The sequence below is a fragment of the Vicugna pacos genome, chromosome 30 (assembly GCF_048564905.1).
Source record: "Vicugna pacos chromosome 30, VicPac4, whole genome shotgun sequence".
NCBI classification, from domain to species: domain Eukaryota; kingdom Metazoa; phylum Chordata; class Mammalia; order Artiodactyla; family Camelidae; genus Vicugna; species Vicugna pacos.
This window is the reverse complement of record NC_133016.1, coordinates 6321864-6335602: the sequence shown is the minus strand read 5'-3', so window position 1 is coordinate 6335602 and position 13739 is coordinate 6321864. Positions and strand designations below refer to the sequence as shown.

The following is a 13739-nucleotide window of genomic DNA, read 5'->3' as shown; positions in this document are numbered from 1 at the left end:
CTGCCAATTCTCTTCTGTTAGCCAGAAGTCTCTCACTAGTCCCCCTGAAATTTATTCATGCCACTAATTCCCTTTTTCAGATTCTTCGTCTCTGCTTCATCATGTGAACAGGCTGTGGTAACACAAGTGTCTGTGGTATACAATAAATATTTATTATTCTGCCATCAATGTAGATTTCCTAATAGAGGCAATCACCATTAGTAGAAAAGAGAACAAAAACATATTCAATTTTATGCCTGTACCCATATTAACACCTAATTTTATCTGGAACTACAGGTCTCAGTCAAGTTCTAACCTCTGGGTTTCATTTCTTGAAGGATTTAACTTTTTAGGAGTTGCAGACTTCTCTCCAGCCCACTCTTCACAACACTGACATAACGTAATCAGAGCAAGGTGAAAATGCTATTTCCTATGGGTAAACTCCCCAAGGAGCCAGCTTTAAATGATACACACATGTATCTTTACACTCTGACTCATATACATGGACACGGACATGTGTATTTGACTTCCTTGGAATAAATGAACAATTCACATAGTAAGTAAATCCTCCAGTTCTCAGCAAGTTCGGTGCATAAACCATAGCCGGGCTGAGAGTAAGGGGGAAACGAGGCCTTTGTTTCCACTTCGCTTTCTTGCTCTTTAGGAAACAGCCCCACGGGTGTGACGTGTCCATGAGTCAACATCAGCCTGCAACCCACAGGAAGCGGCTGGAAAGCCTCTTTTCTATCACAAGGGGACGTTTCCCAAGGATACAGTATGGGCTGCTTCTATAAATCTGTCTAATCCTTCCAATTCTTCCCCCTGGAATCTCCGCAAGTGGGTGGCTGGAGCTGAGAAGATGTGAATGTAATTTTCCCTCTGTTCCCAGCTAGTGGGAAGCTGCTCTTGACTAGAGCACATGAATCAACCTCGAGAACTCAGAGAATCATTTCCACCAGCCCCCTCATCGAAAACACTAACGTTTATCTGTGGTTTATACTGAGTAGTGTTCAGTGTGGTGAATAATTACCCAGTATCTGGAAACTGCTCATGTGTGGAGAATGTGTGTACTCCTTATCTCTTAAAAAAAAAAAAAAAAACTTCCCAGGTAGAAAATTTGAGGTGGGGGTATGAAAACTGATCCTCTCATAGAGCCAGGTGTACCTAAACATTTAGGAAGAGGAATTTTGGCCAGATCAGATCTGAAGGAGGACAGTGAGGTAAACTGATTTGATGTACTCTTTCAACGTTTTGAATTAGTTCTAAACTTAAACTACAGATGATACTCACATCCCTTAGAAAATGTTTGCTTTGTGTCAGTTAATCTGAGCTTTAACCTCTCTTTCAATTTTATTTTCTTAATTTGTTTTCTGTATTAGAGCAGTAAGCTTCAATTACTTCGCTTCACTAAATGTTGTGTCTTTTTTTTTTTCTCAATGAAGTGAAATTTTGAAATCTTGGACGGTACAGCAAATTGAAAATACTCAAAGATTGCATAAGATAGAAATAATACATACCTCAGTTAACATAATGAACAAATTGCATGCAAGTCTGGTTAATTTTACTTGATTTAACGTGGTTAAAGGCTAGAAAGTTGGGTCTACTTTATTCACTGTTACTAATGGTGTAGATGGTAAATCTTTGCCATTTTAAAAACGTCATTTGCGGTACTTATTGATTTTTCTAGCTTTACTGAAATCTAATTGACAGATAAAATTTGTGTACGTTTAAGGTGTACTACGTGATGTTTTGATCCACACATACATTGTGAAATATGGGCACCACAGTCAAGGGAATTAACACATACTTCATATAGGTATTTGTGTGTGTGTGTTGTAAAAACACTTATGATCTACCCTCTTAGCAAATCTCAAGTATACAGTATTGTGTTGCTAACTACAGTCACCATGCTGTTCGCTCATCACCCCTTGGCCAGTGTCTCCTCACTTTCCCCACCTCCCAGTCCATGGCATCCACCGTTAAGCTTCTGCATGTAAGTGGGGTCATATAGTACTTGTCTTTCCGTGCTGGCTTCTCTCACTTAGCTTGATGTCCTCCAGCTCATCCACGTTGTCTCACATGGCAGGATTTCCTCCTTTTTTTTTTTAATGACTGGAAGGTTTTTTTCCCATTTTCTTTATTTATTTTTAGAAGGACAAGTGGACTCTTTCCATACCTTGGCTATTGTGACTAAACCTTCAGTGAACATGGAGATGCTCATTCCCCTTGGGTGTCATACCTAGAAGTGGGGCTGCTAGATCACATGATAGTTCTGGTTTCAACTTTTGGAGAAACTGCCATGCCTTTTTCCAGAATGGTTGTACCAATTTACATTCCCACCTTTTCATCACTCTCACCAACATGTTATCCCTTGTCTTTTTTGTAACAGCCATTCTGATAAGTATGAGGTCATTGTGGTTTTTATTTGCTATTTTTTGATGGCTAGTGGGGTTGAGCACCTATTCATATACTTGTTAGCCAAAATGTCTATTCAAGTCCTTTGCCTATTCTTTAGTTGGGTTGTTTATTTCGCTATTGAGTTGTGTGAGCTCCTCATATATATTGGATATTAATCCTTATTGGATATATGGTTTGCAAACAATTCCTCCATTCCATAAGTTGCTTCTTCGTTTTGTTAATTGTTTCTTTTTCTGTGCAAAACCTTTTTTTTTTTTTTTGGTTGTTACGAGCTTAACAGTATTCTTTAAAGTCATCTCTTTTCTAATTAAATTAACTATATATGGCTTTGGCAATTTGCTGAAAGATGCTGAAAATGCTGAAGGATGCCAAAAATGAAAGACATTGAAAGACTTTACTGCTGAAAGATGTAGCTGTAAATAGTTGAGAGTGAAATCACAAAATGACAAGTATGTTGCTAATTAAAAATACATTTGTAAAAAAATTATTAGTTATCATTTAATACTAACTCTAAGTTTTGGACTAACAGAAAAATGAATATCTAGATGTTACTATAAATTAGTTATTTTTGTCTGGCAAAAGCATTTGACATTAATAGACCTTTAAGAAAATAAAGATTAGATATTTTACAATGAAATTTCCCACAGTTCAAAATGATTAATATTTATTGCCAGATAATAATGTTTCAGGAATTTCTTAAAGTTTATATCATCATTTTAAAATATTCTATTTTTTTCTGAACTTTGTCTTAGTAATTTTGTCTTTTTAAAGAATCTGTGCAAAAAATATTCAATGTCCTTTAGAGTAAAATTTTGTTTGCCTTCTTGTAGTTCAAATAATATGGTGATGGTTTAAATTTCAGTTATAAACTTAGTTGTATAATTAATGAATTTTGAAAATCTCTCCAAAATGTAGAATAAATTTATTAGACCAAAATTAAGGATTTAGAAGTGCCCTCTGCTGCATAAATTGAAGTGTGCAGCATGTTTATGTCCTAATGCCTCCTTGCATAAATAGTCATAAACCTTTTTTATAAAGCTGTATGAAAAAACATCCATGCATCATGTTGCTATTAAATACATTTTTATGAGTTGACCATTCTGTCACTCTCTGACTAAATTGTACCATTTTAAATAATAAAATGCATAATTTTCTTTTAGTAAACTAATCAATGTTATTTTATTAAGATGTGAACGTAAAGAGATAAATAATGCTATAGTTTAAATATTACTAATTTTCCTAAAATAAATACAATTGATTATCTGTTCACTTGAATATACTTTGCAAAATTCTATTATTATTTTGTGAACTGGCTTTGAATACTTAGTCTAAGTTTAGATGGAATCTGGACATAATTATACCTTTAGAGTATATCTATATTTATATGTAACTAAAATTAAAAATTTAGTAGATGGTTTGAAATTTTTTTCTTGAACTTCTTATAAAATCCTTGAGGGAATAGTTACCCCAGTAATTCTGATGACATTTTTGAGGATCAGCATTTATCCTACAGTAATTATAAATCATTTTATGGTAATCTCAGCTTTTTTGCTAACATCATTTGGTTTATTAGCGTGTAATGTTAAAAACTTGATGTTGATTTCTCAACATGCATAATTTTGAATTTGTAAATTTTAAAATGTAGACTTTTCTCATATTTTCCAATATACATTTTATATTAGTGTATTTAGAAATATAATAATTCTAAAAATTAATTTTAAGATTTATCAGTGTTTCCTTCATTACACAATGTAGTTGATTAATATCCTTTAATAAAATCATTTTATTAATTTAACATATTCCTTTTCCTTTTTAAGATTTTCAATCACTAACAAAAAAATTAACTTGTTCTACTCATGTTATTCTAATAAATCAAAATCATAAATATAGTGATTCTTAAACATACTAATGAAGTCCCAAACAGTACAATTTTGTTATATTTTTCAACTAAATTTACAAGTTCAGGTCAATACTCAATTTCTTTTAAATATTCAAATATGCCTTATTATCCAAAACTTTAAAAATCAAATGCCAAATATAAACTGTATTTTAATGTACAATAGCTTTTACATATTCTTTCTATATTTAACACAAAATGTTAGTGTTTGGCTGTTCATTATTTCTGTACTTAATCCAATTTCTTCACTGTTTCTATATTTAATGTTTTAATTCTTGAAATCCCAAACACAGTCACTCAGGACAAAAGTCATACCGTGGGAAGCAGCTGGGATGTCACCAGCTGGCTGAGTTTGTTTCTCTGTCAGAATTTTTGGCCACGGTTGTTAGCCTGGAGCTTGGACTCCTACAAGAGTGTTCCTAGAACCTAGACTTCTATACTGAGCCTTTCCTTTGTCAATTCTGATGTATTTACTGTGTTAGTAAGGGATTCCAAATTCTGGTCCTATAAACAGTGCTGGTAATTTTTGTAACCCAGGTCTTTTGACATGAAGTTAAGCTGTAACAAATTCTTTTTTATCCCCTTTCAATTTTATGGCTTGATTCATGCAAGTATGATTATGTAACACCTTAATGGGCTGCTTATCCGTCAATTGGATTAAACTAATATATTTGCGGCCTAATTCTACTTTAAATTGCTTTCATACTATTGCTACCTGGAAGATTCATATTTATTATAAGTATGCAAATGGCATTCAATTTTGATTCTGGGTGTGTCTTCTAGCCTGATGGATATGTTCATAAGATCTTTCTAGTGACGTAATTACTGAAATAGATCCATGTGTGTATCAGCTGATTATAAATACAGTAAGGCTGTGACTAACAACCACAGACTCTTAGAGGCATGTAACAATCAGGATTTATTGAACTGAAGCCTGTGAGCCACTGAGGTTTGGATACTCTGAACAAGGTCCTGCAGGGGAAACTCAGTTATGATTCAGGGCTCTTTCCTTCCCCCGGGGAGCAATGGGCCAGCATTGGTATGTACTTCTTATAGTAATGGCCTAAATATAAGCAAGTAAGCGCAGCTGCACAAATGCTTTTCAAGCCTTCGGCCGCGTTGCACCCACTGGCATTTCACTGGTAACGTCAGGCACATTTTCTATTTCACCATGTGTTTCACCACTAACTAACACGTATCACTGTTTTACTAATTTCTTATATTTTATCACTGTGTTTTTCCAGCCCCTGTCCACCATCTGGTCTCTAAATTAAGTCTACGTATCTTTCATTTTTGTTCTTGCAGCATCCCCTTTTAAATATCGTTTTCTATATCAGATAGCTTTTGCTGCATTAAAAAGAAAATAATAAAAATCCAGTGGCTTAAGACAACCGTGTGCTTTGCCCAGGTGGCTGCAGGGAACGTCAGGACGGCTGACCTCCACAGGCCTTGGCTCCTGGGCGAGGCTGGGCTCAGATCTGCTTCATATGTTTATCTGGGGACAGCAGTTCCTGGGAGAAACGGTTTTCACTCTAATGGCTGAGGCATAAGAGACACGTCACCACACAAGTTCTTTTCAGACTTCTGCAATCTGTCACGTTGGCTAATGTCGCGTTGTCAAAGCCTAAAATCCACAGATGGGGAAAGCAGCTCTGTCCACGGAAGTAGAGGACAGAGAACGAGTATTTTCTAACAGTAAGCTAGTCTACCACACAGATGAGGACTGGCCATTTGCAAAGGTCAATATATGCTCATAACAACCAGAAATGAGCAATTATTTTCAGTGACTCACTGTAATAGATTTGTGGGCATGGGAAAAAAAATCAATGATTGAGATATTAAAGGACTAGATTTTAATCCTAGTTCTGACACTTATTCTATAAATAGAAAAATTAATTTCAATTATTTTAAATAATTGAAATAAAGATCCCAGTGGAATCACTTTCTTCAAACAAAATTGCAAATATTTAAAAAGTGTTTTTATATCTCCAATAAATGACTGACTCCTTAAATTGTTAGGTGGGCTCCTTGGTCTTTCTGTTGTATCAAAGGATTCTTCATTCACATACAGTCACAATGTGAAGTTGGATAAAAACCATGTTAAAATTACAAACATAAATAGCCTCCTATGTAAGAAAACAATAGGAATAAGAGGCATTGAAAAAATGCATGAATAATGCAGGAGAAATCAGGCAGAAAGTCCATTATTTTGCTACTGGCAAAGCTGAATTAAATATGCTTCAGCTACTGTAAAGCCAACTGGCAGAATAGCAAATTAAACCAACTCTAATATTTGTAATTTTTAGTAAGCTGGAGAAAGTTTTCTGTCAGGATGATGATCATATGCAAATATCAAAAATTGGGAAAGTAAAAAATCTAAAAAAAAAAAAACTAAAAAAAAGAAAATTCTAAAATTGAATGCATTCCTAAAATTATTTTTAAATTGTAAGGCTCTTTTGCTTTTAATTTCTCAATTTAGGATGCGCTTATCTTTGGAAAAAGAAATCGAGCGCCTGGAGTCGGCTTTGTCTGTGTGGAAATGGAAGTATGAAGAACTGAAAGAATTAAAGACAACAGACGTGAAAGAGGTACGGAGACATGCGATATAGAGAAAGCACAAAACTGCTTCTCTGTTCAAATGTGTGACCTGGTGCGCAGAAGGCTGAATAGATGAGGGGAAAGGAGGTTAAAAGATTGAATTCTCCCCGTAAGAGGAATATTTGATGTTACATATCAATAGTGGACTCAGTCAAACTCAGGCCATAAGAAATCTTGTTCTATATAACACACTTTAAAAAATTGAACTATATTTGATTTACAATATTGTGTTAGTTTCAGGTGTACAGCAAAGTGGTTCAGTTATATATATATGTGTGTGTGTGTATATATATATATTTTTTCAGGTTCCTTTCCATGATAGGTTATTACAAGATATAGACTATAGTTTCCTATGCTATTCAGCAAATCCTTGTTGTTTATATATAAATTAACACATATTTTTAACAATCAACCGCATGACACAATTAACCATCCGTTCCAGGCATATGTGAGGGGACAGACAGTTGAACATGTCATTATATCATAGCATCTAGGATAAACAACTTTTTCTCATTCTTTTATAGAGCAGCCTGAAAGTACTCATTTATCTTAGGTGTATTTTGGTTCTTTGCATTTTGGCATTATAGTTACTTAGGATCAGCCACTAGACTTTGTATGTTTCCTTTGCATTTTCATTGATAAAAAGCTGTCATGAGCACTTTCCATGTCAATGATTTATTAATCTTCATTATTTAAACATATTAATTGTGCATTTTCTGTGCACTAATGCACTGAGCTAGGTTAGTTTATGCGATAGAATAGTGAGCAAAGCTAAGCACACTACTGAGCAAAAATAATGGCAAGCTAAACGCTCTCAAATGAGTTAACGTTTAGTTTGTGTGTGTGCTCTATACGCACGTACATGTGTAAACACACATGTATACACACATGCAAACCGTATGAATTCTGACAGCTGTCTAAAGAAGCTGTGTATCTAAATCCATCATGTCATTGTGCCTTAACCTAAAACTCTTCCATCAGTTGGGTAAACAGTGGTAAGTGATGTGCGTCTTGGTTTATGAAGTTCCATATGAATGCTGCTTCAGGTTTGTTTCCAGCAAGTGATAAAGGGTAGAGTTGTGGACTCAAGTTTGCTGAAACCACATGAGGAAGTGTTCAAGAACCTTAGTTGCCAGCACTTGCCTCACTGATGGCTCTCTGTAGGCATCCCAGTGTTCAAAGAGCACAGTAACCATCACCCATGGGTTCGGAACTAGTCAGGTGTGTCGACCCTGTGGACCACTGTGAATTGAAAGGAGGGGGAACTTTCCTAATGCTCTTAGACAAATATCTCCTGCCTAAAAATCATTTATCAATGAAAGGTGATTTCAGTGAGAAAAACTCAAGGTTTTTGGGAACATTTCTCAATGAGGGGGAAATTAAACAAAGCTAACAAGCTAGATAAGTTTATTTCTCACTTATGGACTCATATTATATTGTCAGAGTGCTTTTGTTTCCAGCTTGAAGTGTTGGTATATATATACAATGTGTTCACGCACATTGGTATATATACAATGTGTGCGAATGCACACACATTTGCACTTATATATGGATTCATGGCATTTATATTCTCAGGTGCCATACTGAACATGATGTCTTTGGGTGTGAACGTTGACAGTAAATTAATGTTACACAGGAAAAGTAGTTCCCAACACAAAAATGACGTTATGTTTAGATTATATGTGTATTTTCCTTATAATATAACGAGTTCTAAATCTGACTAAGAAAATTAATTTCTAAGATAGAATTTATCTTCAGTTTAATTAAAATCATGTATTTACAGTCTTTTGCCACTAGTGGGCAGTGCAGACTTGATAACATCCATTTAACATTTCCGAAGCAACGGGAAGCCATGGTTTTTGAGTTGGTTTAAAAAAATCGATATGTATATTTTTAAATGTTTTCTTTTCAAAGATGATATTTTGGGGTTTCAAACTGGTAAATGTCTACTTTAAATTGCTTTAAAACGTTTTATAGATGATAAAAAACAAAACAAACATAGCATTTTACAGTGTAAATTAGGTATATATTTTGATGTCCATGTAGAAATATATATTAATGCATATGTGATCCTTTTACTAGATAAAAGGATAGGGTTTGGGGGACAGAGAAAAACCTCAAAATTGTTGTGGAAAATTTAGTCAACTATTTAAACTTTTGAATGCATGTTTCAGTTAGATGAACTACAACTTTGAACAATGAATGAAAGTGAGAATGAGTGAGAAAAAGTTTTTACTGTAGATGATGGAAAGTTAATTTAACAGAAATTTAAAAAAAAATCATTGCTTGAATTATTTCTGTGATATTATTAAAAATATTTATTTCCACTTCCAGAAAGGAATTTGTGATAGTCATAAAATCTTCTAGATTTTAGAAGATTCTAGAAGATATATGGTAGACACATATATTCAAGCTATGTTTATAAGATATTATGGAATGCTTTACATTTTTTAAACAATAAATAAAAATACTTAGTCACGTGTACTTTAAATATAGCTTTGTTTAATTGTTTTAGAATAGATTATAAGAGAACAAGGATCTTATGGCACATTTAGAAATGGCATTGTACAGTAATTATAGGTGTGAAGTATTCAAAATTCCCATCCAGTGGATTGACAATCAGAAAATATTGTCATAATACATCCTCTGGAACTTCATGTGAATTCTCTTTCTTTCTGTGCTTCTCAAAAATTCTGATCAATGACCTTTCCTTTCACTGTAGTTCTTCATCTATAAAAATCTTTGAGTGCAGTGTAATTCTTCTTTTAGATGCCTGAAACTTACAAACAAATACATGCCTGGCTAAAAGCTCTGGTGGAAAGATTAGCAACAGATACGCTTAATAGACCAGGATTTTTAAAAATGTATTTGAAAGTCTGGTATTCTTTAGAGGGGAATCATTCATATTAAATCACTGACATTTAGAGAAGAGTAAATATGAGAATTTAATTGTAAAATCTAATAAGTATTCAAAATTCAACCAAGACAATGAGTAGTAGAGATGGTTATGTTCAAAACGCTTTTCCCATGCGGACTTTAATACTTAATCAGCTTTTCCTTTGCAAGTTTGTAAATAGTGATTTGGAATTAGATTATGAATGCCAGGTGCACTGTAATGATCATTTTTATGAAATCTCATGATCTAGAGAATCAAATATTCAGATAAGTAATATTGATTACAAGTAATTATGATACCTTGCTTTAACAATAAATGACTGATTCTTTACATAATGAAAGATTCTTTTTATCACATGTGGAGAGTACTGCTAACATTTTAAATTGGTCTCAAGCTAAAAAATGAAATGTAATTCTTAAATCATTCTTTGAATATGTTGTGCTTTTTGTTTTGTACCTGGTATCCTTTAAAGCATTTTATTAAGAAATCTTCTATCTTTTTGTGATAATAACAATGTTCCTAGTAGTTTAAAATTTACAGTCTTTTTCAAATAAATATTTATATTAAATGTACATGGAGACACGGGCTTCATGGGACCTCTTTATGGTGCTAATAACTGACATGAAAGCCTTACCTGAAACACCGCAAACGCTTTTCTGATTTGGGTGAAAAAGAAGGTTAGACTTAAGAGTTACATGTAGCTAAAATTCGACACAGTTGCCTTCACTTTAAAAAAGGTTGTGTCCTTTGGGAGCTACTCTGCATAGGTAAAGAGAGGGTCCTTAAAGATACTTACTTAAAATAGGTGTATGGTAGAGTATTGGTAGAGTTGTTAGCCCAAAGCTAGTTAAAAGCGGTCTCATATTGCTTTTTTTGTGTGTGTGTGTGTGTGGCTTAAAGGAAATACTCCCTACAAATGATGAAAACCATTAACGCCTCTTGTCAATTCTGACTCCAAACCGTAGCTCCCAGCTTCCCTTCCGAAGATGGAGCCATCCCATCCCTTCTCCTTCCAGGTTTCTTGCTCAGCACTGCAGACCTATTTATTTTTCCACCCCAAAGTATCAAGGGCGATGTTTCAAAAATGTAAATTGGATCATAATATCACTTCAGTGACTTTTCTGTAGAGCATGGATGTCTTCCTGGTAATTTGGAAGTCCAAGGAAATCCGGGTGCAGCCAACCAAACCACTGGATGTTTACCATCTGTGGGCACTTGATAGTGACGCCCCGCTTTCTACGCCAACTGCTCTAACATGCACTGCCCCAAATTCCAGCAGACAGGACCCAGCTGACAATTATTTTTGACTCTTGTGAATTCTCAGAGAACAGCCCCTCCTTCTCCCAATGACCCTGCTTCCCCTGAGAGCTCAGAGGTCGTGCAGCTGGAAACTCTGCATCTGACCAGAGATTCGAACAAGGAGAGAATGGGGGGTCCTGTAGGGACGATTTATACGGGTCCAGCTTGGGAGTAGTGCACACTGCTTCACTTACAACTCACAGGCAAGTACTCATTTCCAGATACGTACGTGTGTGTGTTTGTTTCTATTTTCTGTTTCCCTGGAAACGCTGACTTATACCTCTGGCCCGTGCTGGCTTTTTTCGGTCTACAGCAGTCACACAGCAACTCTTCCACCCCCGTCCACCAGTCACATCTTGCCATTAACCTCAGTTTAAGCTTCACTTTATAAAGAGGAATGGTTTTAATCCAAAAAAGCGTCCTTTACTATTTTCCCTCAAGGAAATGCACAAGGTTTCGAAAGACCTTATCAACCGGGTAGTAATTTTTGTGTTTGCTAAGTTTGCCTTTCCCGTTGAACTGTCAGCTTCACGATGAAACAGGTCACATCCGCTTTATCCATTTCCCTCTATGCAGTGTGACAAACGTGGTTATAATTTGTGATGACCAGCGCTTTTGTCTCTAGCTCTGTATGCTTATACTTCTGAATCATGGCTATGGCTCTTGTTGAAATCCTAGTCTTGTCTTTTATCACCTGATGGGGCCACAGCTCCACATCCCTGAGGATTTTAGATTTTCCAGGGCACCGGAGTGAACTTCACCCCTAACATCCTATTCATCTCGAAAATCCATTCAGCTTGTTCTTTGCAAGACATAAATTAGCTTATCAGGCCAAAGAGTGAGGCTGATAAAATCCCACATTAGAATTCTATAAATGTAGGAGAACAATGAAGCATATGGGACATCGCTCTGCTAACACAAGTGCCTTCAAGACCTTTTTAAACAAACGTAATTAAGAATAATGTAAGCACTAAATTATCTACGTCAGAATTAATTGAACTACTAGTGGGTAATTTATAGACATTGCCAAGGTAACGCTAAGAACACCGAGATGGCTTACTTAACTCTAAGGCTTTTGTAAGTACTATGAAAGGAAATTAGGCTACAGAGTCCACTTTCCTTGTCGAAACATAAAACGATAAAGAAAAAGACCGGCTGAAGTCGGATGGCTTAGCCCCTGTTTAGTTTAAGCAACACCATTTTAAAATGTAAAACATAGCACAAAGGAGTCAGCTGATACTTAATCTATCAAATTAACAGTTTGGAGTTCATGATTTTGGGGCTTTATAGTGGCATCTTTGGGGGTTGGGGGAGTTCCAAGTATTTTAAAGTGCACAATACCATATTGTTAGCTACAAGGACTATGCTGTGCAACAGATCTCTAAAACTTACTCATCTTGTATGACAGAAACTTTGTATTCATTTAAAAATGGTTCCCTGTTTTGCCCTCCCCTTAGCCCCTGGTAGCCACCATTCTATCCTCTGCTTCTGTGAATCTGACGATTGTAGAAATAGCTTACGCAAGTGGTATCGTGTTGTGTTTGTCCTTCTGTTACTGACTTATTTCATTTAGCATTAATTTCCTCTAGGTTCATCCGCATTATTGCAAATGGCAGGATTTCCTTACTTTAAGGCTAGATGAGATTCCATTGCATGCATATACCTTATTTTCTTGACTCATTCACCTGTCAATGGACATTTGGGTTCTTTCCCATATCTTGACTGCATAATAATACTGCTGCTGAATAATGCTGCAATAAATGTGAGGGTGCAGATATCTCTTAGAGATCCTGATCTCAGATATTTGGGCTATATACCCAGAAGTGGGATTGCTGGATTACTTGGTACTTATATTTTTAATTTTTGAGGAACCCCTATGCTGTTCTCTATGGCAGAGATTTCCAATATGCCCCCTTATCCACACACACAGAAGCCTTCCCAACTGTCAACATCACTCAACAGAATGATACATTTTCACCTGTGATGAACCTACACTGACACATCATGATCACCCAAAGTCCACCATTTACCTTAGATTCACTCTTGTTGTTGTACATTCTGTGGGTTTAGACAATTGTATGATAAATTTCCACTGATACGGCATCATATAGTGTTTTTACTGTCCTAAAAATTCTGTGTGCTCCACCTGATCATTTTTTGTGCCTCTCTGTCTCCAGTGCTTGGCAGCCAGTGATTTTTTTTTTCCAATTATCTCCGTAGATTTGACTTTTCTAGAATGTCATATAGTTGGAATCATATAGTATGTAACCTTTTTAGACTGGCTTCTTTCATTTGGTAATATGCTTTCCTTCATGTCCTTTCATGGCTTGAAAGCTCATTTCTTTTTAGCTCTGAAGAATATCTCATTGCCAGGATGTACCACAGTTTATCCAGTAACCTGCTGAAGGACATCTTGGTTGCTTCTAAGTTTTAGTAGTTATGGATAAGGCTGCCATAAATGTCTATGTGCAGGGTTTTGTGTGGTTTTCAGTCTCTTTTCATTTAATTATTACCCCCTGCTGAAATGGGTTCCTGTCTTAGAGTATTTCATAGGTCACTGAGCACCCTCTAGACGGCAGCATTTCAATGAGGCATCATTGGGATTGTGTCCAGGATAGCAGCTCAAAGTACAGCAAGTTGTGGGGAAGGAAC

At 35.5% G+C, this 13739-nt stretch overlaps 1 protein-coding gene across 2 annotated transcripts in view; it reads left to right on the top strand.

Moving 5' to 3' along the window:
- CCDC102B (coiled-coil domain containing 102B) overlaps nucleotides 1-13739 on the top strand; it is a 184475-nt gene that overhangs the window by 35060 nt on the left and 135676 nt on the right. For both annotated transcript variants that reach the window (XM_072952139.1, XM_072952138.1), the window contains exon 4: nucleotides 6774-6882. In XM_072952139.1, coding sequence (XP_072808240.1) covers nucleotides 6774-6882 — 109 coding nt within the window. The remainder of the gene's footprint in view (nucleotides 1-6773; nucleotides 6883-13739) is intronic.